Genomic DNA, 25296 nt, shown 5'->3' on the forward strand with positions numbered 1-25296 from the left:
AGCTTTAAAACGACATGGACATAGTGCTGCAAATTAAAATACAGCGGCTCCGCTGGCTTGGCCATGTCGTTCGAATGGACACCGACGCTCTAGCTCTGATAGTATTCAAATCGGAACCCGCTGGTGGTAGCAGAGGAAGAGGGAGGCCCCCACTGCGATGGAAAGACCTGGTGGAGAACGACTTGGCTTCACTTGGCATTTTCAATTGGCGGCAGTTGGCACAGAAAAGAAACGACTGGTGTGCTTTGTTGAACTCGGCCAAAATCGCTTAGGTGGTTACAGCGTCAAATAAGAAGAAGAATTGGAAGACTAATTTAAAACAAATGCAATGAGTAAATGTTTCGAATTTCGATACTGTTTTTACTCAAAGAAACAACTTGTATCTTGGAAGTATGAAAAAGCATCTGGGAGGTGCAGAACCCAAACCTTTTCAAAAGAAACATACTGACCTTGAAGTTGTTTGAACGAAATCCAATTTAAAAAAGTAGAAATAAAATACAGAGTCGGACAGTCGACTTGCTGCTTGCACACAATTCAAACTGAACATTTGAAATCACATTTACATGTATGTCTGTAGCTGAGCGTGCAAAGATGTTTGCTACAATTGATTGCGGACATGAGTGCCCCGGTTCAAATTTCATTAGGCGAAACATTTAATCTAAAATTTTTAATTTCGGGTTTCTTAATTGTGAAAAAGCACCTGTAAAGTGCAGAACGAAAGCGAAGTTGTTTAATCCAAATATATTTTAAATTAGTTGAAAATACATGCAGGAAAAGGTAATTGGACATCGCCATGTAAAGTAAATGAGTGCGTTGCAGATAATTTAGTGAGAATTTCAATTAGTTATCATTGAAAATAAAGTAGTTTATAAATTACTTTTAAATTAGCTAAGTTTCCTGCAGGGTAATTTCATAATGAGGTAAAATGCATAACAAATGAAACTTCAACTAAAAGTACTAATTATGCAAATTATGGTTGATTTAAAATTTTCTTTGCCGCCTTTGCGTTCATATAACAAATAAACACTTTTTTTAAGTGGAAGAAAACCGCGACATTTTCGGAAAAAAATTTTAAAACGAAAATTTTAGCCACTTGAAACTTGCACTAACTACAATTGAGAGGGCTACAAAACTGCATACTCAAAATCTAGTTAAAAAGCTCGAAATTTTTACAAAAGTTTGTAGAAATTTTTTTTTGTTATATTACACAAAGTTTGAAACTTTGATTTATTTGGTTTTTGTTAAAGAATCAACTATATTTAAAAAAAATAAACAAATTAATAACAAAAAGAAGTATAATAATTGTGAAAACTTGTCAAAATTTGGAGCGGCAAAATTTTTTTCGACTACTGTATGTGCGTAAACATTATATGCACATTTTTTCCTTAGTTGTTAACTAACTTTATAAAAGTTTGGTTTGGTCTATGACTACATACATAGCTAAATTACACTAAAAAAATAAACAGACTGATTAGTAATATTTCAAAGTACAAATAGGTGGGGAATTTTACGAAATTTCCGGCGAAATTGAGGAATTTCATTGTCGATATCAGGAGTTATCAAAAATGAGTTGGCTACCCTGGTGTGGATTTAGAAATCGTTCTCTTAAGTCTCTTATCTAGCGTAATCCCCAGATATTTGACCTCATCGGAGTATTCAAGCACTGCCCCTCCAAGAGTGAGTCTATGCCTCTTTGGGCGAATGCCCTTGATTTATATCCTTAGGCACTTTTCGAATCCGAAGGCCGAATCCGTGGATTTAAGTTACGGCTTAACTAGCTATGATTTTTTTTTTAATAAATCTAACGAATTTAAGCTCGTTCTCGTTTTGCAGAAATAGCACTTTTATTTCAATCGTATGACTAGACTTGGACATAGATTGGCAATCTTGCAAGAATATGGAAATTGGGATGAAAATAAAAGCAAGAACTATAATCTCTGATCTAAGTAAAAAAAATATTTTCTTATTATCAAGCAATGGTACATACAAACTTACATGTTTATTTTATTGTTTATAACTTGAAAAATCAGAGCACTATCGCATTCTACCAAAAAAAAAAACGAAAAGATCAAGTGCCGTTGATGCGTCAAAACATTTTGTCACGTCCCAGGCGGCGTCGATAATGTCAATAATGCCATTCAACATGCCGCCATGGACTTTGTCGGCTTTGTAGCTTTCAGCAAATACAATCGGAGGTACGGGGGAGCGGTCGGAGACCACAAGTCAGCTGCCGAATTCAAAGAGACTGCGCGAAGTCCTTGACAGCATGTAAAAATGTGGCATCAGTCAGCAGGTTCTTCGCTTATATGCGCTGGATCACAAATTGATTTGGCAACTTTTTCTCACTACTTACATGCATACACGCACATCACCGTATTGACGCTACCCTCACTTTGCAACAATTTGTTGCACACCAGCCAAGTCGTCAGGCTAGCCAGCCGAATGTAATGATCCACGATCGTGGCACAACAAAGCTTTATGTGATCGATTGTGATCGAAACAGCAATTTCGGGAATTTCCGCAGCGGAGCGGAGCTGGGGTGTGGCGGGATTGCGTTGCTTGTCCTTTAATGCTTGATTTCGGCTGCAAAACCAAAATATGTAAAAGCAAAGAAAAAAACAACAACCAGCCAACGAGATTTACGAAAATTATTTGGCACATTTATTCGCGTACGAGGAAAGTGATTACAGAATGCTTTTCTTCCTTTGTTTCGTACCATATGCGCCTACCGCGGGAATGTGACAACCAATTCTCTTCGCTGCATATCGATGATTATGATCCTTTTAAATATAATTATTATAATCGTTAATGATGATCACTTTGAACGCATCGCCTTGATCGACAATCAATGAAGTAAATACGTCGATAATTGTTCGTCGCCGTTGACGAATTTCGAAAATTGTATTTGCGCGTATTTTGTGTGATTTGTAATTTGCTACGGAAAAAAAATTGGAAATTTACCGCTGAGCAGCGGTCGAGATGGAGCCTACGGTGTCATTAGTGTTTTAAGGTGTTTTGGGATGATTTTGTGTATTTTTTCTTTTAGTTGCTTGCTCGTTGTAATGCTGTCGGCCTTTTACAAAGTTGCATATTTGACATTCTCGGTGCTCGGAGATCAAAGGATTGCCGCGGCCGAAAACTATTTGCGGCTTCTGTAGTGCCGCCAAAATTGTCGCAAAATAGTGAAAATTATTAAGTCACGCATATTTCGATGAAATCAGGTTTGATCACTGGAACGTTCGCTCGGTCGATCGATCGAGCTGTTGACACATTGTCAATTTGTATGCAATTTGTTGGTAATTAATTTAAGTACTCGTTCTGAAGGATTTGAACGAAAAATAAATTGTGAGAGGAAATAAGCAAAAGATCATGTTTTTACATACAGCTCAAATGATCTTTCAGTAAAATGAATAGAAATTTATAGTGTTTTAATATTTGTAGGTATTTCAGAAAGTTGTTATAAAGTTTTCTTCTTAATGGCTGAGGACATAACCCTAAAACCGTCCCGACCAAAAATTATCCCGACGGAGCAGCCTCTTAAAGTGCTTTAAAGATTTCCTATCGACGCACACCGAGTTACGGCCAGAAAGAGCTTTTACTTTGTGTGCGTTCAATTCAGTGATGCTCTGAGCATACAAATTCATTTGTTTAATAATGTACGGCTTTACAGCTCAGCCCTGCCAGATGTACAGATTTTTCCGTACGGAACGGATTTGCATGGGTGAAAATGGTTCTACGGATTCAACGTACGGATTTTTAGCTTTCCGTCAAAATGTACGGATTTTGTATGGATTTTCGGAGTGTCTTTTTCATATTGTAAAAATTTGCGCCATAGGTTTCTTATAGTTCCTGAATCCTCCATTTTTTTATTAAAAAATGCGCTATTTTCGAACTTAACGCGATTTTAAAAATCAAACATGAGAGAGGATTTATTGGCCTTTAAAATTATGTATAACAATCTATAGGTAGACTTCGATTGTTGAGAAGTTTTATCGCGTAAAATTAAAAAAAAAAACCTAAATTTCTTTATTTTTTTTTTAAATTTAACCATCGCTTCAAACATTACACTGTTACTCGGTATGGTCGGCAACCTAACTGAAAAGTTTTAGTACAATAAACTAAGAACACACTGCTTGTTAAAGAGTTCTAGTCGGAAAATAATAAGGTTGTCTGTGAAGCTATCAATAAATAGGACTAGTGGAAATGTGTTGCTTTAGTTGATGTTATTAAAAGTACGATTCCTCTGTTCACCTAGGTTGAATCGATTTTTTTTGTGCTCGCCAAACAAATTTGATCGTACCAATTGTACAACTTGTCCGTGTACGGATTTTAAACTCTAAACTTCTGGCAGCCCTGTTGCACCTTCAGTTTCGGCCTCGCTTCTACTCTGTTTGCAACCTTATAGCTGAATAAAGCGTTGAAAGCCTGAAAAGCTTGTTGTGAAGGCTCCATTAATATCTGGACGACCTGGGAAACGAAAAATAATAGATTTCATTATGAATTTCTTTTGGATTATTTGGGGCTATGTAGTAAAACACTTCTGGTATTAAAGGTTGAAGGGTTCTCTATTATGTCGAAAATATTTGAGAAACCCAAAAAAAAAGTTCGGCTTAAGAAGCGATTTCTCCTAAGATTTGTGCATAAGAAAAGTAAAAACTTTAGAACCCATTTTGGTAGTAAATAAACGGCACGCAGCTGGGTTTGGATTAAGTGCAACATTTATTTTTTTTAATTGGGTACCATTAAAGAAGTAAAATGCCATCTAAATTAAATTATTTAATTTTTAGTTCAAAATAAGGCGATCTTGGAATCGAATGCACGACATTGCAGACTATACGGCATAGAAAATCATTTTGGAAAGGGTTTTATAATGTTAAATTACTGAAATCGACAGGAAAGCTTTTTAGAAACATTAAAAAAAAGTGTAATAGACGCTGTCCCAAACAATTTTACAGTTATGTAAATAAAAGCATTTTTTATTTTTGAAATGTTTATTTTTTCAAGCAGTTTAATAAAATAAATACGTTTTAAATATGACAAAGTTAATGCTTAATATTAAATTAATGAAAATTAAATATACTAAAACATATTTTTTTACTAAATCTATTTTAGCAAATAAATTCTTAAAAAGTTTATCAAATTGGTATTTAATTGATAAAAATTTGAAATTCTAGACATTTTTGGGAAAATTCTTTACTCCAATTTAAAAAATTAAATACATTCTTTGGTTTATTTAGCTGTGGTGTAACTAACAAAATTTTGTTTTAACATTAATTTTACAATTTACATAATTTAAAAAGGCCGAAAGGTTTCTGGAAAGGCCAAATTGTGAAAAAAGTGTATTTACAGCTATAACTAGTGGCAATATATGAAATTCCATAAATATTTGAGCAACAATAAATGAGCAAAAATGCGTACATACATACATATGTACATATTCGTTAGGGCGGGTAAATCTTTTTTTTTTACTATGCGCTTATAGCAAGAAGGATTCGACGTGTAATTCTAAGCGAATTTTCCGAAGAAACCATGTGTCTAAAATCGATTGGGAGTATGCCGAATTGCGAAAATAGGCTTTGAAGAAAATATGAAAATTTGCATTGATGCGCATTCTGGTGGAGGGTACGACACTAATCCCCTATGGTATGTTTTTTTTTTTAATTTAAGCACTTTTTTACGACACTACAGAAAGACGCGAAGAAACCTATTTTTGCAATTTGGCAAACTCCAAATTGATTTAAGACACACGGTTTTTTCGCCAAATTTTGCTTAGAACTCCACGTTGAATCCTTCTGTGTATAGTCGAAAAAATCTCCCATACAAATTGACCAGCCCTAATACATAGTCGTGTGTTTAACGGGTGGAAATTACTATTTATGAAATTTGTATTAACTTTCATTTAAAATTTTATTCCTAACTAACTAAAACTAAGATCTTATAGGCAATACTAAGAAAGTTAGAAAATCAAAGGCTTTGTAACATTTGCATGCCTATAAAAAAAAACGCACACCAACACACAGTCACTGGTTTATGAAAATTTCATCGGACTAATGCTTAAATGCTATTTGCTTAACAACTACATACATACTATACATGCAAACATATCCTGTATGTATGTTTGTGTGTGTAGAAAACTTTGGCTTAAACGACTTAGTATCTCAGCAGACCGAACTGGAACCACACAATGCGTACTGAGCGTAGGTTAACTTAAACTAAATTACCTTTAACTACTTATTTACTTATTTTTCAGTATAAATACTTTTTTATAAATATGTAAATATTATATGCTGTAATAAATATTTACATTGCCTTGTATCTGGGTGTGTGTGTTATTACAACACAAACTTTACCACACACATTTAGCCAATCCATAACGGATATTTGTGCGCCGGTACGATCAACGAACTACCAGTCTTGATGCTGCATAGGGCCTCTTCCGACCCGTACGCGTGTCTTCAGCAGCTGCTGCTGCTCACCTCCATCTTTACGGGCGCCAAAATTTCCTCGTGCCGAGATTCGCGATGACGACGCAGATCCACTTTGCGTTGAAACGACTGATCGCAGAGACCGCAGCCGAATGGCTTATAGCCGGTGTGTTTGCGCATGTGCGTGATGAGATTAGAGCTTTGGCTGAAAGCTTTCAGGCAAACGGTGCATTTATGTGGCTTTTCACCTAAAAAGGAAAAAAGGAAACGAAAGTAGAAACAACGAATTAATCAATAAGTTCATTACGAAGGAAGATATGAAAATCAAGTTTTTATGATCGGTTCGGTGTGATTCAAAACAAATGCATAAACAAAATTTCAATACGCGTTGAAATTGAAAAGTGTATTTACTCGAATTTGTTTTCAAATCGTTTTTTGTTTTTTTTTTATATTTCGCATCGGTTAGAAAATCCGCATAAACGAATAAGTCATTATACGCGAAATCAAAATTGGCTATTGTTTTCTTTATACTGCCCCCGTTTTTAATTGGAATTGTTATGATTATAAATTTGTATTACTGCTCGCTTCCATTTCGGTAGGTACACCGCGCAAATTTATTTAAAAAAAAATTTCGAATCAAACTAACATAATTTGTTTACTTTTCAATACGGTTTTATCGAGTGCGCTATAAAGGCTGAGGAATAAAAGTTAGAAAGAAATAAGTGTTGAATCAAATCGGTTCTTTGTTAATGCGGGTTTTTCGTAGGTATAAACAAGGTAATAAAAATAGTCAGGTGGCGTGAGCTACACAGGGGTGGGGGTGGAGCTTTAATGGTGGAGCAATTAAAAATATTAATCACTTTGTCGAGTTTCCACTGAAGGCAAATAGTATGGAAAGCCTTTTGAATATCCTTTAACCCTTTGTGGGGTAGCCGGTGCAACAAATGATTTTACACGCTTGTGTAACAAAATCACGCAATTAGTAAAATTAAATCAGATAACAGCGGCGTATGTATGTTAGTGTGTACCTGTATACAGTCGCAAATGCATGGCCGAGTGATTTAATTGTTAGCAAAGTGTCGACATTATTGTACGCTTGAGTGACACGTGACTCGCGTTTTCACACAACTAAGTTGGCAACTGAGTGGCCGCCCTAGCTGACTTTTTAAGTGCAGCAGTGCAATAGTGCAATTTTACAAGGTGTGCTATTTTTTTAATGCAACTATGAAGGCGAAGGGAATTACATATGTATGCTTTTTAAAGAATAACTGAAGTTGTGAGGAATTTTATTTTATTGAATTTTTTGAATTGTTACGGGCTTTGCTTCGATTGCTATGCTTTTTTAAGCGCCTATTGTTTGAAATCGGGCAAGAAAGCCTAAACATATTTTATTCCGAATATAATTTGATTATAATTAAAATATGATGAAGCTATTTACTGATAATAATTTAATATTTTGAAAAAAAGAAATCAAATGAAAATTCTCAGAAAAAGTATTTTTCACTTATTACTTAAATTACTTATTTTTTTTATTCCAACTTTCTCAAAAGCCTTAATAAATGTNTTATCAAAATTAAGAAAAAATAGTGCCAAAAAGCTAAAAGAGATATTTTTCATTAAGTTCTTTTTTTATAAAAAAATTGATTGAAAAAATTACTTATTTTTTTTATTCCAACTTTCTCAAAAGCCTTAATAAATGTTATTCTACATTTCAAACTGTAGTGTTTTACATATGCATATTCCTTAGTCTTGAAAGGGTTAAATGAATTGAAGAGGAAAATATGGTTTTTTTGTGCGAATCTCAAACTGATAAGAGTGGTAGAAACAGCAAGAGAAAGATTTACATATGTATGTATTATTTGCGGCCAAAGAGTCAAATTTGAAACTTTGTAAAGGGTAGTAGAAAGTAGAGCTTACTTTTCCTTCTGAAAATTCAACCCCTCCAGGAGCTGTGAGAATTTTCAGAAAGTAAGTAGTAGTAATTGTTCTTACACAAACACCCTGTTCAGACAGTTGTCCACCCAATCAAACAGATTGTTTCACAACTAATGACCGATGGCAAGCGACGATAAGGCGAGTTGTATGCAATAAATTTTACAGCCCATATGTTCAAGTAACACTGAAGGGATTTAGTGGGGTGAATTGCAGAAAAAAGACACTCTACAATTTGATTTCATTTCGCTAACATTGCTGAGGCAAACGCGGGCGCCAACTCTGTAAAGGTATTTTCTTAAAATGTAACATAAACCATTTGAGAATTGCTGCCCGAGACGCTAAATATCTATGAAATCATAAGCACCTGACACGTTACACTCAAATCTTTATAGTGGCTTTTAAACTCACCAGTGTGTATGTATGTGTGCTTCTTCATGTCCGATTTTTGATGGAAACGCTTGCCGCAATATTGACAAGGATACGGCCGTGTATCGCTATGTATCAGCAGATGTGTAGATAAAGTCGACGAACGCTTAAAGGATTTTCCACATTGCTTGCACTGGAAAAAAGAAAATAAGAAAATTTAACTACGTGGGCCATTAAAAATATATACATACACATGCACAAGTAAAATAATACAAATATGGGTTACAAACATAGCGTTACTTCAATGCGGAATGGTGCTGTCTAACATTTTTAATTTTTTCCACAGCAATTATGAGCGAATTTCTTAACACAAAACATTATTTTTTAATAGAGACTGTAACTACTTTAATGATTTATTTGTTGCTTTTTCATTCCATTCGATTTTTGGTTACTAATCTAGCGGCTTTTGTAGAAAACTGGATTTTTGGGAGAAAAGTAGAAACAAAAGAGTGGCTTTCGGGAAGTTCGGTTTCGGGAGTTGTGAAAGAGTTTGGGACTAAGAATAATTTAGAAAAATATTTGGTTATATGTATGTATATGTATTAGAGGGCTGCATGAATTCATTCAAACTTTAGCCAAACAGAGTACATTCGAATATTTTACTTCAGATAAAAACGCTCAGCGTATGGAATTTTGTTATGTTAGTTATGAATATACATTTTGTTTTAAATTTTTTACCTTCGAATGGAAGAATGTGAACGAATAAATGAAAAATATTCAAATAATTCAAACTCATTTTGGTTAAAATTTTTTTCTACAAACAAATTTGTATGTATGTTTGTACACGTGTACATAGACAATTCCATTCGATTTTTGGTTACTAATCTAGCGGCTTTTGTAGAAAACTGGATTTTTGGGAGAAAAGTAGTTAGCACTTTTCTGTTTTAATGCATACATACATACATATCTATTATATTTATTTAAAACTATTTGTACAGCTTTTCAAGAAATTGAGACTCTTTGAAAATAAGTTTATTTAGTTATCACAAAAATATGTACATACATACATATGTATATGTATATACTCATGCACACAAATTAGCTAAGACATATTTATGAAAGATATGTCAAATCTCTTGAGGAAGCCACTAAATACAGATACGCTCGTCAATATTTACTAAACACAGTTAAACAGCTGAGACAAGAGTAGTAGTAAGTATCTGCGTAACTGCGAAATTAAGAATGAAAACAAAAGAGTGGCTTTCGGGAAGTTGTGAAAGAGTTTGAGACTAAGAATAATTTAGAAAAATATTTGGTTATATGTATGTATATGTATTAGAGGGCTGCATGAATTCATTCAAACTTTAGCCAAACAGAGTACATTCGAATATTTTACTTCAGATAAAAACGCTCAGCGTATGGAATTTTGTAAGTTATGAATATACATTTTGTTTTAAATTTTTTACCTTCAAATGGAAGAATGTGAACGAATAAATGACAAATATTCAAATAATTCAAACTCATTTTGGTTAAAATTTTTTTCTACAAACAAATTTGTTCGTATTGTAATAGACATAGACAAGATTTTTATGGATATTCATACAAAAAATTGTCATCTGTTACAATTCAGTTTACTTTCACTTTGTTTGAATATGTATTGTGATGTTGTTGCCATATATCAGAACAGATATTCCCTTAAATTAAAAAAAAATGTCAAGCCAAAATCATTCATTCGTTTTGGAAATTAATAATTCACAAGCCGTTTTGAATGAATGCATGCAGCCCTCTAATATGTACATAGCTGTAAATTTGATTATGTAAAAGAAGATTTTTATTACGTCTATGTAGACCAATATTTATTTACACGAAAATATTTATGTTATACTCATATTTAACTATGTACATGCGGTTTAGATTAGTTAAACCTGGGATGTCACGTGTACGACACGCAACAAAAAGTGGATGCAAGTGTATCGAGGATCCGGTACTCTAAAATACCTACCAAATTTTTTTGTTTTCCTGTGCTGAGCATTATATGCGGGACCAGCGAAAGTAGGATGTGAAGAAGCGCACGTGTCTTACGACTTCACTCACGTCTACCCTCCCTCACTCTTGCCAGACTGCCACGTCACTATTCTTGTATAAGCTAGTTTGCATCGGAGGACCTTTTTAGTAGGCATGATGACTTTAAAAAGTTACCTGCCTCGTGTATTCCTGAGCATTAAAATTAGCCTAGTTGCCATTGAATGTGTGATTTTTTTTTTCTTGGAGTTAAGCTACTTTATGTAGACTGCATAACCTGTTTTTTATATGGAAAATAAGTCTGCTGGGAAGACATTACAGTCATCTTTCGATGAAGACGACGACAATACGACATTCTTCTGAGTGTATTAAGAATATTGCAAAATATTATAAGACAGGCGCCAGTTCTTTGCTACATTTCTCCGGTCGAGCAATGATGTGATAAACCATGGCTTTCGCCGAGACTTATATTTTGGATGTTGTTTAACTTTTGCTAAATAATAATAATTTTCATTGAAATAGCTTCAGGGATACCTGTACTTAAGTTCCAAAATTGGCGTAGAATGTGGCTTTTAACAGATCAATTCTGGCCAAGATAGTAAAAAGTCTTTCGTAAGACAAATGAAAGACAGATGGCAAAATAGTTTGAAAGACTTTTGTTATTCTAGCACAAAAGTCTTAGAAAAAAGCTCTCTCATTGACCACTAGTGAGAAAAAGCTATTTTGAGAGAAAGCACTCGTATGCCATTTAATTCGCGTCGATTCAACAGGCGCAATGTCTAAGTGAGCGCAACACAGGCATGCCGTACGAGAGATCCGAGTTCGAGTCCTAGGGCAGGGGATCGTTGTTTTTATTTTTTTTATTTGTTTCCTTTTTAATTCAACGTTCTTTAAATTTTTATGCTTTATTGTTGTAAAAAGAAAAAATATGTATAATTTTTTTAATTTTATATAATTTTTAGAAACTAATTTTATGTTATTAATCTTTTTTCCTCCTTAATATAATTTTGTTTTAAGTTTTAGATGTTCTTTTAAAAAGAATATTTTTATAATTTCATTTAATTTTTAGGAATTTATATATTTTTTCTAATAAAATTTTTGTCCTTTTGTTTAATTTCATTTAATTTTTTGAAACTTTTTTCTTTAATTTTTTAACTTAATTTGCTTTTTGCTTTTTAATTTGATTTTATTTAATTTTAGCTTTTGTTCATGAGTTTTTATTGTTTCAAAAATAAAAATATATATATTTTTTATTTTATTAAATTTTTAAAACGCATTAATGTTTTGTTCATTGTTCCGCAGATTTCTGTAGCACGAATGAAAAATCGATTTGTTGAAACTCGGCACGACTTGAGTAGACTTGTGACAATTCACTGCTCTTAATACAATACAGCTTTGCTTTCTTCACACTTTCTTATTTTTGTTTGTTTTTGATGCTTTTAAACAGAGACGTCTATAGATCCATAGTTAGTACAGTTGAGCAGGAGAATTTTTAGAAAAAGCTGTGCAAATTTATGATAATTTGGGAAAGAATTTACTTATGTATATGTACATATGTAGCTTTGAGAGCACGTTGTGTTGAGGTTTCACACAAACGTGTCCCCGTTTCATTAGCTAAACAATTGCTGGCGCATAGTATTTTCCTTTGCCTTTTGAAATCATGTGGCTGACTGACTTTTCATAAATCCATAATGATTTTGTTCGAGTCCCAATTGTTTGGCGAGAAACAGCTTTGCAAATAAGTGGCCCCTAAACGACCGAATCAGCAATAACAAATCACAAAGAGTATTTTCTAGTGCATACGGTATTAATATTTTAAATATAGGTGTATACGAAAATTTGTTAGTGTTAGAATGATTATTTAAAAAGGTGAAGTTAGTTTGTGCTTAGCTGTGTAATTTTTCACCTTACAACTACAGCGCTCGGGAGCTGTTTTCCAAGATTTTACATGTTTTATTGTAATGAAATCAAACTAGACATTTATTACTCTGGACTGTACTCAAATACAGCTGAACTAATAGTGAGCTGAACGAGTATATACAACAAAATGAACTCAAAAACGTTCGCTCAGTACTGTGTAGCTCAGAATGAGCGCGAACAATTCTGTTAAATACAAATGTGACTTGTTTTTGTTTGCGCAATAAAATAGATCAGTTGATTTTATTTAACTCACTGATTTAAAGAAAAAAACAAAGATTTTTAATATAGAATTTTGCCTTATTAAGCGGCAAGCGAAACTTTCGTTGAAATAATTTAGATTTACTAGATACATACGGTTATAAAAATTAAATGTGATCGGATATTTCAGAATTTTCAATTCGATTTTTTTTGAGTATGCAGTTTTGTAGCCCATTAATTTTAGTACAAAAAATACAAGTTTAAAGTTAGCAAAAAGTCTTGTTGATTTTTAAGAATTTAGAGAATTTTAGTTGAAGGTGTTTAGGCATTTTTTCCATACAAAATATTTTTGAAATTTTTTTTTTTGTAAGAAAGAAAGGGTGCATTCCAAAACGTCAAAATACAAAGCATTAGTCTCTTTCATTTCTAAACCACACTAGAAGAAAAAATCGTAACCTGGTTGAAAACTAGCATCTAACCGTGGTTGCGCACATAATATATATTGGGCTATATACCTGCATACTCAAACAAGTTCTAAAAAATCGAAAAACAATTTTGAAAGTTTACACAACAACATTCCTGAGTTTTGCACAAAGTTGTGAAATAATTTTTTCTGTTTTTTTATTGGAGTATGAACCATATATTTATAAACAATTAGCGTAAAAAAATTAAAATAAAAACTGTTGGATATATTGTAAAAAATTCTCTGTGCCAATACTCTTTTCGGCAATGTACATATAAACGAATACGTATTCAGCCTTATCATGAGTTTCATTATCCCCGAACCGGTTCACTTTTCACGTTTGGCTTCCATGTATTTACTATGAGCGGAATAAAAATTTTCGGGCGAAACTCAGGATAAGGCCGATTTTGTTCTTGGTGAGTTTAAAAGAATTTTTGAAAGATGTATTTTAGGGGGAACTTTTCTGGCGTACATAACTAGACCCAAACTTGAGTACACATACATATATATTTTGTCATTTAAACTTTTTTTTCTTTTTTCTTTTGTATATTTCTGTTTGTATATTTGATTTTTTTTTGGGATATTTCGGAGACCCTTAAAAAATAGTTAAAATTAAAAAATGTTTAAATAAACAATTGGGCATTATTCTCTGAAGTCTTCTGAAGAGAAGCAGAGCTTTCAGATTGAAAAATTTTGATTTCCGTGGATTCTATGCCATTTCTACGAAAAGTCTTTTTTTCCCATACAAAATACATGGGAAACTTTGAGCGCTTTGAGCGACCTCTAAATATATTTTGATTTTAAAATAAAAAAACAGGGGTATACTTTTTTTCGGTATAGAACAATCCTAGGGGGTGAGAGCATTAAATTTCCGACTTTACTTTTTTTTGGACCACCCTAATGTACCTACATATGCATCATATGTATGTATGTATATAGAACTCAACACCAAATGATCTTGTTGGGATATAGTACAGTGAATGTATGAAAAATCAGACACAAACTCAAATGTTTAAACAGATTGTTGTGTCACAATCAATTTGAGGGCATTTGGAGGTGCAGAGTGGCAGGAGATTATGGGCTGGTGAAGCGTAGTTAAGGAAAAGAAAAAAATACTTAAAAAAAAGACGAATTACTTTACTAACAAAGCAAATTATGTATATGTATTTTAACACTCTGACGCACACACTTATGTATGTACATATACACCCACACTAGCTAGATTTATCATGTTTCTCGTTTTTAATAGTAGAGTGCATAGTAGTCTTTGCTTTAGTTGACATTTCAGTTTGTATTTAGCTTGACACAAGTGTTTGCTACATTTATGTGGCTGCCGCAATACTTATAAGCGCGTGTGTAATTTGGATTGGTACGACGAGTTCAGAGCACTGTCAGCCGGGAATTTCATACACTGAATCCAGAGTTTTTGGCTATGCAGACTATGTTTATTTGAGTCTGGAGTTATATATTTTTCGTATTGAAACACGCAGCTGAATGATGGGCTGTACGCATATCAATGTATGTGTTGTTGACACTCGATGTGTTACCAACACCTAGCAAGTCGTTCCTAAATATACACAACATTTGTGACACACAGGCACTTGCTGCTTTTGAGCTGTACCCGTAGCCTGAACTTATTTATTACTTATCAAACAAGTGCTTTCTTTGTACATGCATATGTATATCCGCCAGCTTTGACTATTGACTATTGACTGCTGTTGTGCTGACTGCTGCTGGAATCTGTGAGTGATATGTCAACAGCATAACTGTTTAGCTAATTAGCCACCATTGTTGCGCTCGAACGCAGTCTTGCGCCATGTAACGAAGCGATCTCGGCGATCAGCGGAGCTCTGCACAGCAGACAGGGGGGTTGTTAGGAAGTGAAAACGGAAGTTGGATTCGCCAGCAGATGCTGCTTTGCATTTCAATGAGTTGGGGAAGACCCACAGTTTTTTGCTTACTTTTTGGGTGGTTGCGGTTGGAAAAAAGGTGTGTCGAATGAGTCAAAAATGAAAAGGCATGCTGAGTCAGCAGTAATTGCGCTCAAAAATAGGTGAGTTGTTTTAACAAAATGGACCGCTTGAGAGTCTCTTTGCACAATATCAGCTGCAGCGTGAACGTTTTGATAAAATTGTAAGCTCTGTCCAAGAAAAAAGTGTGACAACCATACGGCACACTTTCAAGAAATGAAGTGACGCAAGAAAATAATACTTTTTATGCGATGTGTTGCCCTTAAAGGCCACCCACTGTCCATGCTGTGAGCGCTGTAACAACAGATGTAATTTTTTTTTTATCGAAAACAAAAAGGAACTAGCAAAGAACTCCACCCAGCCATTGCCCATTACAAACATATGTACACACATATGCACATATCAACATACATATTTGCATTAGTATTTTTTTTTGTTCTCCAAAAAATCCTCATAATCAGCGCATTGTCGAAATGATCAATAAGAAAAAATGTTGGCTATACGCCACACGACCATCTGGCTCTCCTTGTAAGTGCTGTTAGTGAAAGGTGTGCTAAGCGAGCGAAAGACAACTATAGTGACATAGAGAGCAAGAGATAGAGCGAGTGGAAGAAGTGCAAACGAAAGGCATAAAAACAACGCATGCCTATGTAAGGACGAAACCCTTCAAGCATATCAGGTTACAGCTAAGAACAATATTTTGACTTCGTACTCGATCGAAAACATTTTACAACTTTACGCATGCGCCCTTTGCACTTTATTGCATGAGCAGGCGCATCTGTGGCAGTGGTCTGCTTGTTACGTGTAAGTTGAAACTCAAATAATAATTGCAATTTGACACCCTGAATCGCTTGTAGGCGATAATAAATGCTAAACGTTAACTGATCGTCACCGATCACCGATAAGTCGTGCGCCTGATCAGCCTAAAAATTAGGTTTAATCAAAGATGAAAATGCTTTATGTATGTGTATGTAAGTAAGATCGGAAGTGCCAAAAGAAAAGAGCGAAATTTTTGTTTTAGTTTTTGAAATCCTCCCCTGAAGCTCAGCCTTGTAGCAATTAAGTCCTGACAACAGAATTGCATAAACTTTACCACTGTAATGTTCTGGGATGTTGCCATCTAGTCCCCATACGCGTTGTTTAAACGTCCAGGACTTATGTGGGTTGCTTAAAAAATAAGTAGCCGCCTTATGGCTCAGTTATACCTACTTGGCATTGCATAAGAGGTGTCACATAAGGAATTTGTTAAATGAGCTTTGCGTGTAAGCGGTTACCCAACGCACAGCATTACATATAAGGGGTATTCTCTGAGTCTTGCAAAGCCCTTGCACGGTGCACGGATTGCACGGTTTGCAAAGCTGTCCCATACGAAAACCGGTTTTTACCGTGCAATCCGTGCAATCTGTGCACCATGCAAGGGCTTTGCAAGACTCAGAGAATACCCCTATAGTTTTTGAAAATGACATGATATGCAGTGCACTGCAAAGTATGCATAACTCAGCTATTCTAATACCACTAGTTTGTATGGGTCACCCTCACAGGACGTTAGCACGAAACGTTTATTTAGCACCTTCTCCACAGACGACGTCAGCTTTCTTCATTCTTCATAAAGATCCTGGAAAGGATTCAGGTTCAGTATACATTCATTCGGCAAAAGATGGATCTTAAGGAGCTATCTGACTGCCAACACGCATAGTCTAAAGGCAAATCTGTAGAAACCGCACACCACAAAATCGTTTCCGATATTGAAAAATCCCTGGAATACAAGGAGCTAACACTGGGTATCTATATAGACATAGAAGGAGCCTATCTATGCTCCAAATTGGACTGGTAGACTTTGTCCGTCTTCTCCTCAACCAGAGAACTATCCATGCGGAGATCGGTGGGGCTCACATCACATGATATGCGACAAGGGGCACTCCTCAAGGTGAGGTACTCTCACCACTCCTTTGGAATCTTATGGTAAACACCCTACTCATGCGCGTACAGAGCACTGGTTGCAATGCAATTGCGTATGCCGATGATATTGCCCTAATTGCAACAGGTGAATACTCACAAATCCTGCGCGAACTGCTGCAGAACGCCTCGAGTGGGAACCTGGTCTAGAGAATTCGGACTGAACGCCAACCCGGCAGAAACGGTCACGGTTCTCTTAACACGGAAAACGAAATCCCCCTATTGCAACTTCCTACATTAAACGTCGTAGAGCGGTCGCTCCCTAATGAAGTGAAATACTTGGGCGTCATCTTGAACAGGAAACTGACCTGGCAACGCAAGATAAAGAAGAGAACCAAAAAGACCACTACCGCCCTCTACGCTTGCAAAACGGCTATAGACAAGAAATGGGGTCTCAAACTCCTATATAATTCTACCGCGTCCCAGTCTGGTAGACATCACTGGATAAATCGCTCACAAATGTAGTAAGAATAAATGCACTGTCGAAATGGAAAGACACCAGATTTGGTCACACCAACATTCTAACCTACTACCCCGACACGTTTAGCTCGAGAACAAGTTCTCCAGCCGTATGCCTTGAAGGAAGGACTGGGAGGACGACTCGGTCTGGGGCCTCCAAGATAACTCCACAGCCATCTACACGAATTGCTCTAACCTAATTTTTAAGAGTAGGGAGTGGGATATACCTCGTTAGACCTCTGCTTTAGGCTATCACCACTGCAGGGTCTTCCAAGCAGAACTCGCGGCTATAAATGAGGCTGCACTCTGGCTTATCGAATGTTCTCTTAACCAGCCTTCAGTTAATATATACACCTCTAGCCAAACGGTCATGAAGTCGCTGAATGCTGTAAGACCTCGTCAATAACTGCGACAGAATGTAGGAAAGTCCTTAGCGATTTAGCTCCGAAGTCTACTAATCACATCGTGTGGGTGCCAGACCACAAATAAATTCAAGTAATTGTGCAGCGGACAAGCTTGCGAGTAGGGAACCGCCCTGTCTAATGGCAACTCCTTTCATGAAGCGGGCATACCGTTAAGCGGGCATACTGTAAGAAATGGCTCAAAACATACTTCGTCCAGAAGGCAAACAAAAGATGGTCGGAAGAACTCACGTGGCAGCCGCTTCAACCTAACTTATCTACAATCCTCAATACAGCGCATTCATTTTATGCAAATATACAATAATTTCTTCAAATAACACTCGACATCCTTGTAAATTGTATGAGTAAACTTTTATCTATAAACATGTCCAGTCATGTCACTCAATCACTTTTCATACCCACTGTACATACGCGCTTGTCAACCCCTAGTGACTGCACAAGTGTCGTCTTATAACTGCTTCCGTTTTGAGGCAATCCACAAAACGTTTTATTAAATACTCGACGCTGCCAAAGTAGTAGCATTTACTAATCATAATTACTACAAACAAATAATTAATACAGGAATTTACCGCAACAAACAACCAAACGACAATGATGGGTAAACAAAATGTACACGAGTAAACCCCTTTCGGGGGAGAGAATGTAGGGAGAGCAAGTAAATGGACACGCAACGCGCAGACAAATTAAGCAAATTGAAAATTAACATAAAACTCAAGCACTGCAAGGAACATAGAATATCATCAAATCGAAAAAATGAGCGCATAAATGAATAAATAAAATCAAACAATAAAGAAAAAATAAAGGGAAATTATTGGGAGTAAGGTGTTGGAAATTACGTGAATTAATTGAATACGCGATGATATAAAGGAAGAGCGCAAGTTTTTTTCGTTTTTTGTTTTTTTTTTTTGGCAGCTTGCTATAGGTGAAACAATTAATATAAGCCAAAGGTACTATTGTCTCATTTGAACACAAACACTTGGACATAAGCAGCACTTGATCGAAGCAATCAGTAAGCGAGCGCTGCTAAAATGGTGTCAAATCCTTCATAAACTCATAGATAATTTTATTTTTTGTCAGCCCCCTTCCGCGAAGTACACGAAATCATTTTCGTATACGTTTAATTGTTTATTATCGTGACACAAATCGTGGCAAAACCCCTACCAATGCGGATTGTTTGTACCATCCCTGCAGTGAAAAGCCAAACCAGTTAGAAAAAATACTAGTTCATTAACTAGTATGTGCCTACCAGTTCGACAATTTCGAAGAACTTAGGCGATTTGAATTGCCAAAGCCAAAAATAAAACGCAATTAATTGCTTTTCTTACAAATGTCGGCTGTGGCGTCACGTGAAGACTACTGGTTCTGGTTCTGAAATCGCAGGTTCGAGGCCGCTTGGAGGTGGTTAAGATTTTTAAAGTTAAATAAATGTAAGTAAAAATAATTTATTCAATTTATAAATAAATAACAAATTTGAAAATCTNCTGGGCATAGTGGTGAGTGAGAGTGTGATCCAGAGAGGGGAATAAAGAGGGAGACACCACATTTTTGGAATACTGGCAAGTAATTGCAGCAGAAACGCAGAAAGATTATTACGAAATCGATGCCTTTTAGCCAAATTAAATGAGAATTCATAGCCACAGAGTATAAATACAATAAATACGCAATAGGTATTTAAGTTGGCATGGGTTAGCGGTGGGTACCTATGTATATTAGGGTGGTCCAAAATTGCAGTCGGAAGTTTTATACTCTCACTCCCTAGGATTGCTCTATACCGGAAAAATATACTCCTCCTTTTTACTTAGAAATCCAAAAATTTTTAGAGTTCGCTCAAACCGCTCAAAGTTTTCCATGTATTTTATACGGGAAAAAACAACTTTTCGTAGAAATGGTATAGAATTCTTGAAAATCAATATTTTCCGATCGAAAAACTCTGGTTCTCTTCAGGAGAATTCTAGTAATAATACCTAATTTTTTATTTCACCGTTTTTTCAAAGTAAATATATTTTATAGGTGCGCTAAAAACCCCAGAAAATGCATTGAGTGGACCACTAAAACATCTTTAGTAGTAAAAAATGGTTAAATAAATAATTGGGTATTATTATCGGAAGTCTCCTCAAGAGAACCAGATTTTTCCGATCGAAAAATATTGATTTTGAAGAGTTCTATACCATTTCTGCGGAAGTGTTTTTTCTCATATAAAATACACGGAAAACTTTGAGCGCTTTGAGCGAAATCTAAATATTTTTTGTTGGTTAAATAAGGAAAATGAATTATCAACAAAAGTTTACGGGGTGAACATAGCTCAGTGGTTAACGCTTCTGACTTTGCACATCAATAACGCAGGTTCGGTCACTGCTGAAGTCTAGAAAAAATAAGTCTGATGAGCAGATTTGGTGATCACCGAAATAGCTGCTATAACTTCTACCGCTTAGACTTCGTTGCTTTTTCAATTTTTCCTAATAAACAATCGTGGCAGAAAGCTCAATAAAAATATTAAAAATTAAATATTTTTTGATAAAAAAATAGGTGCATATTTTTCAATATATACAACAAGCCTAGGGCGTGAGAGCATTACAACTTTACTTTTTCTGACCACCGTAATGTACATACGTCGCAGCAAGCACTCCAACTAAGTGTCACTATGCGTGTTAATTGGTCAATATTTTTTTTTTTTGTTTTTATGTTTTTTTCTTCATAATGAATAGCTTAATATGCGCTTGTGATATCCCATGGGTTGGTTACTCGATGGCGGTTGCAACCCTTCAAACTAATGATTTACATTTTCTATGCTCGAATAATTGGGTTAGCTGTACATTTTACTTAAAACTAAAATCACGCAATTAGTCAAGCTAATGAAGTTTCAGTGCTGGAAGTATAGGAAGTGAGCGAAAAAAATTAATTCGCATTTTCATTCGAATAATGTGAAAATCTAATGCCAATGTGAAACAATACTCGCTTAAAAAGATGATATTAATATTTCAACCTGTAACCTCAGAAAAATGCATCAGAAAATTATACGCTTGAAAATTTTAGTATAAACCGAAAATTCCCTAAATGAAAGCATCTGCTTCGAACTTTTCAACAATCTTACTGAGCAGCAGAATTTAATTGCGAATGAGACTTTTAACCCTTCGACATCTAATGGAATCTTGAATTATTAAAAACTAGCAAATATCCGGCGTGCTTCACTCCGCCTTAGAAGTATTTTTGTGTTGTTACTAATGCTGGATTTCCACTAGGCATTAAATGACAAAAATTGTAATGACAAAGTTGGCCATTAAAAAATAATTCGTGCCATTACGTTAAAAAATAGTCATTAAAATCATTTCCACATGCCATTTTTTAAATGCCTCCAATGTTCTATCATTTCAATGCCAAGTGGAAATTCGGCATAACTCCCAAAACTCGTAAAACAGTAAACTTTCATAAGCCTCTTTAGTGTAATACCCGTATTTTAATATTTCATTTTGTTTTTATAATTTTAATGGAATCAATTTTTTCAAAGAGGTGGCAACCATTAGCAAAAATTATTTCGGCAGTAAACTTCTCTAAATCTCACTAGTTTAAGAGTCATATTGAAATAGTTGCTTTATCTTATAGATTAAATTAAAATTTTCAAATATGTGGCAACCTTCCACAAAAATATTATATATATATTGCAATATTTACTTTATATTTTCAATTTACTTTAACTGCAGTTTTCACACAGGTGGCAACTCTCACATTTTTTTCTATATTTTAAGCTAGACCTCTAGTAATACAACGGTGAACACCGCATTCAATTCCATGCATTAGTTTTCGAGTGGTGCGCGTACAGACAGCAGGACAACAATTTTAAAAATTGTTGATTTGGCTGCTGTTGCTCTAATAAAGACGCCCATTTAAATTTTTCTTTAATATCTATGTATAATGTACAGACATCGGCCTGTTACAATTGTATAACTCTATTAAACAACTAAAAAATTCACGTTACATTTTTGAAACACAAAAAATATATGTCCAGTTTCTTTGTACCCCAAACTGTATGAAAAGTTTTTAAATGGCGAAAAAGACATGTCTAGATTTTAAATGCCAAACATTTTTGGAAAAATTTTAGTCACTAAAAATGTACATATTTTCAAATGTCTCAAATTTTATGTTCAGTTTTTAATTAATCTTATATTTATAAGTAGTTTTTGAATGAAAAAGTATAGTTTGGAAATAATTATTTCCAAAAATATTTCAAAGTCTTCTAATTTAGACCCAAGTCGACCAAAATCTAGCAATGCAACCTATGGCTTATTTGTAACCTTGTGGCTCTGAATGGGTTAAGCAAGAGTAGGAGAATCCTGTAAATAGAAATATTAAGTCTATTTTCTTAATTTCTAACTATTTTTAAATGATTCTCATTATGGAGAAGTATTTTATTTGATTAGATTCTTTAACCCTTATATGATCTTAAGCAGGGATCACACGGTTTGTACCTTTGTATATTTTTACAGCCACAGAGTGGTGTTTTCAAGAAATTTGCATCAAGAATGAGTAATTGTCAAAATGTAAAAAAATGCAAATAGTGTGATCCCTGCTTTAGATAAAAATTACGTTGAAGTCCTTGCGGGTAGAATTCTACCCACGTGCTTTTTATTCAATTTTTATTAATTTAGTTCAAAATTTTCCGCTCTGATTGGTTTTACAGAAGGATTTGGCGTACAAATTACATATCAAATCACTCTTTTTGTCCTTTACACAGACATCATTATAACCTGAACAAGTTGTTCAAAAACAAGATACCAAAGAATGCATGGAAAAGCTCCAAGAAGTAATAAATATTATAGTTATATAAAAATGTCATTAATTCTCGTAATCATATTTGCGTTTCTTGGTATTTTTGTTCAAAATTTTGTTGGATAGAAACGTACTCTAAAGGCACAAATTGCCACTTTTTTAAATTACCAAAAGTTAAAAAAAATACAATACAAGTAGAGTGAGTAGAATTCTATGCAAAGGTCATATGAGGGTTAAGTAATTTAAAATAAAATAACATAATATTTAGGACTTCGAAATATCTAACTGTAACCCCAAGTAGACAGGCTATAATATGGCATTTGAACTTGAAAATTTTCTAATATATGACTTCATGGCGCTTGAAGGGTTGAATAACAAATATTTACTTTCCTGTACTTCAAAAAAGTTAAATGTTTCTCCAAATACACTAAGATATGAAATTAGCACTGTCATATTTTTCTTACTTTGGTGCGCAAAGGATTAAAAATTGTAAGACTGGACTAGTTTCCCGACCATGATATATGAAACAGATCTTTGGAATGTTTAAACATCACTTCAATTTATTTAATACCGACCCAGATGCTTCGCCGTACTCAAGCAATTTTTGCACCGAAAAAATTTCACTCTCAGTTCACACAGCTGCTGACATCCTTTCACCAACTCTCTCGCATTGCACATCCGCCTAATCATTTCCTCATTCCTCATTTCGTTCATCTTAAGTAACTTAATTTTCTTGAATAAAAAATATAACTCTTACCTGAAAGTTGCGCGCTCCCCGCTTCTCCTCACCCTCGCTGCTGCAACTGTACGAGCGTTGATGAACATCTGCCGCGCTAATGATCGCCGTCGAGTCCGGATGCTGGTGTTGTTGTTGCGCAACATAATGTTGCAACTGCTGTTGGTGATGTTGGTGGTGTTGCTCATGCGCCGTCGCCGCCTCTGCCGCCGAAATCGAATTGTTTGCTGAGTAACGGATCGCATCCTCCGTCATATCCGCATCTTCTTCCGTTTTCAGCTGTTCCACGCCATCATCATGGCTATCGTAGCTGCTGCCTCTTCCCAGGCGACTTGCATTCCTGCTAAGCATTGTTATCTCATTATTGTTGTTATTGTTGTTCTGCACGAAAGCATCCGCGCGACTCTGTAGCTCCTTCAGATGCGCTTGCAACATTTCGAAGTTATTGCCCGTCGCCAGCCCAGCCATGAAGGCAGTGCGATGCGCATAGATTTGCTGCTGCGCGGCCACTTCCAAGTCCAAATTGGACGCTTTCAGTTCTTGTGCGCGGGCAGCCGCAGCGACGGCGGCCGCATTGAATTGCGTAGCCAAAGCAGCAGCGGTGGTGGTGGCGGTGGTGGAGGACAGCGGCGATTGGAGTGCCACATCTGCGGCTGCTGTTGTGCCCAAAGAGCGGCGTGGATTGCTGGCGCGGCGTTCATACTTAAATTTGCGCACTATGGGATCGATTGCATAGGCCGCGGCGCCGCTATAGTCATTGCCCGCCGGGGACTGCTCCACTTGGGTGCGCTCGATTTTTTCGCACATACTCGCCGGTGACCAGATGAGCGAGTTATGCGAGCGACGCTTCATTGGGGAGCGTGTCTCCAGCTTGTTGAGCAGCTCGACTGTTTGCTCGGCGGTATGCGCGGTGGTCTTCAGATTAACTGCGCGCAAAGGTGGCGGCGTGCTGGTAATCTCTATGACAGTGTCGCCACTGCTCTCGTCTCGTTGCTCGGAGCTGAAGCGGTGCAATTTCTTCAGGGAGGATGTCTGTTTGAGTGACAAGTTGAGCGGCATATCGTCGGTGTTGCTGCTATCCAGCGATGGCGGCGCGAGTGCATTTTCCTGATCCTTTTCCGGTGTGAGCGTGTATTCGCGATTGTTGGCAAACGAGGCGGGTGAATTGGGCGTTGTTGGCGTGGTGGGTGTGCCGAGCGCCGATGTTGTGGAGGAGAGTAGAAATTGTGGCCATAGTACGCTGGAGTAGAAGAGCGAGTTGTAGGGGAAGGGAAGATCTGTGGGGCGAAATGGTAGGAAAATTTTATGGAATTAAATAGGTATTTGGTGACCTTGATATATTAACTATAAACTACATATAAAAACTATATCATGCACCGCACTAATACGTCATACTCTGTTGGGATATTCACAATGGTGTCGTAAACTTTAAAAGGTTAAATAAATATGTAGAAAACTTGTAAGCACAACCAACAATTTTTTATGACATTTATGGTATCTTCAGAGTCTCTTAAATATATTTTAGCCGTTTAAAGTTTACGACATCAACAATGCCATACTTACGACACCGTTGTGAATACACTATATGTCTACCCAAACAAATCACTGAGTTTCTATTGATTTTAATCGGAATTCGAAAAATATTTTAATTCTTTTCCAA

The 25296-nt window shown here is 35.7% G+C and overlaps 1 protein-coding gene across 1 annotated transcript in view; it reads right to left on the reverse strand.

The window, feature by feature from the left end:
• Positions 1-5705: 5705 nt before the first annotated feature.
• LOC108372362 (zinc finger protein sens-like) overlaps positions 5706-25296 on the reverse strand; it is a gene marked incomplete at its 5' end in the record, with an annotated part of 20480 nt that continues 889 nt past the window's right edge. The window contains 3 exons of the mRNA XM_017628025.1: positions 5706-6673; positions 8769-8919; positions 23658-24913. Of these exons, the coding sequence (XP_017483514.1) occupies positions 6456-6673; positions 8769-8919; positions 23658-24913 (1625 nt within the window). The remainder of the gene's footprint in view (positions 6674-8768; positions 8920-23657; positions 24914-25296) is intronic.

This window comes from Rhagoletis zephyria, unplaced genomic scaffold, assembly GCF_001687245.7.
Source record: "Rhagoletis zephyria isolate East Lansing unplaced genomic scaffold, Rhagoletis_zephyria_1.1 Rzeph_scaffold_05688, whole genome shotgun sequence".
Taxonomy (NCBI): domain Eukaryota; kingdom Metazoa; phylum Arthropoda; class Insecta; order Diptera; family Tephritidae; genus Rhagoletis; species Rhagoletis zephyria.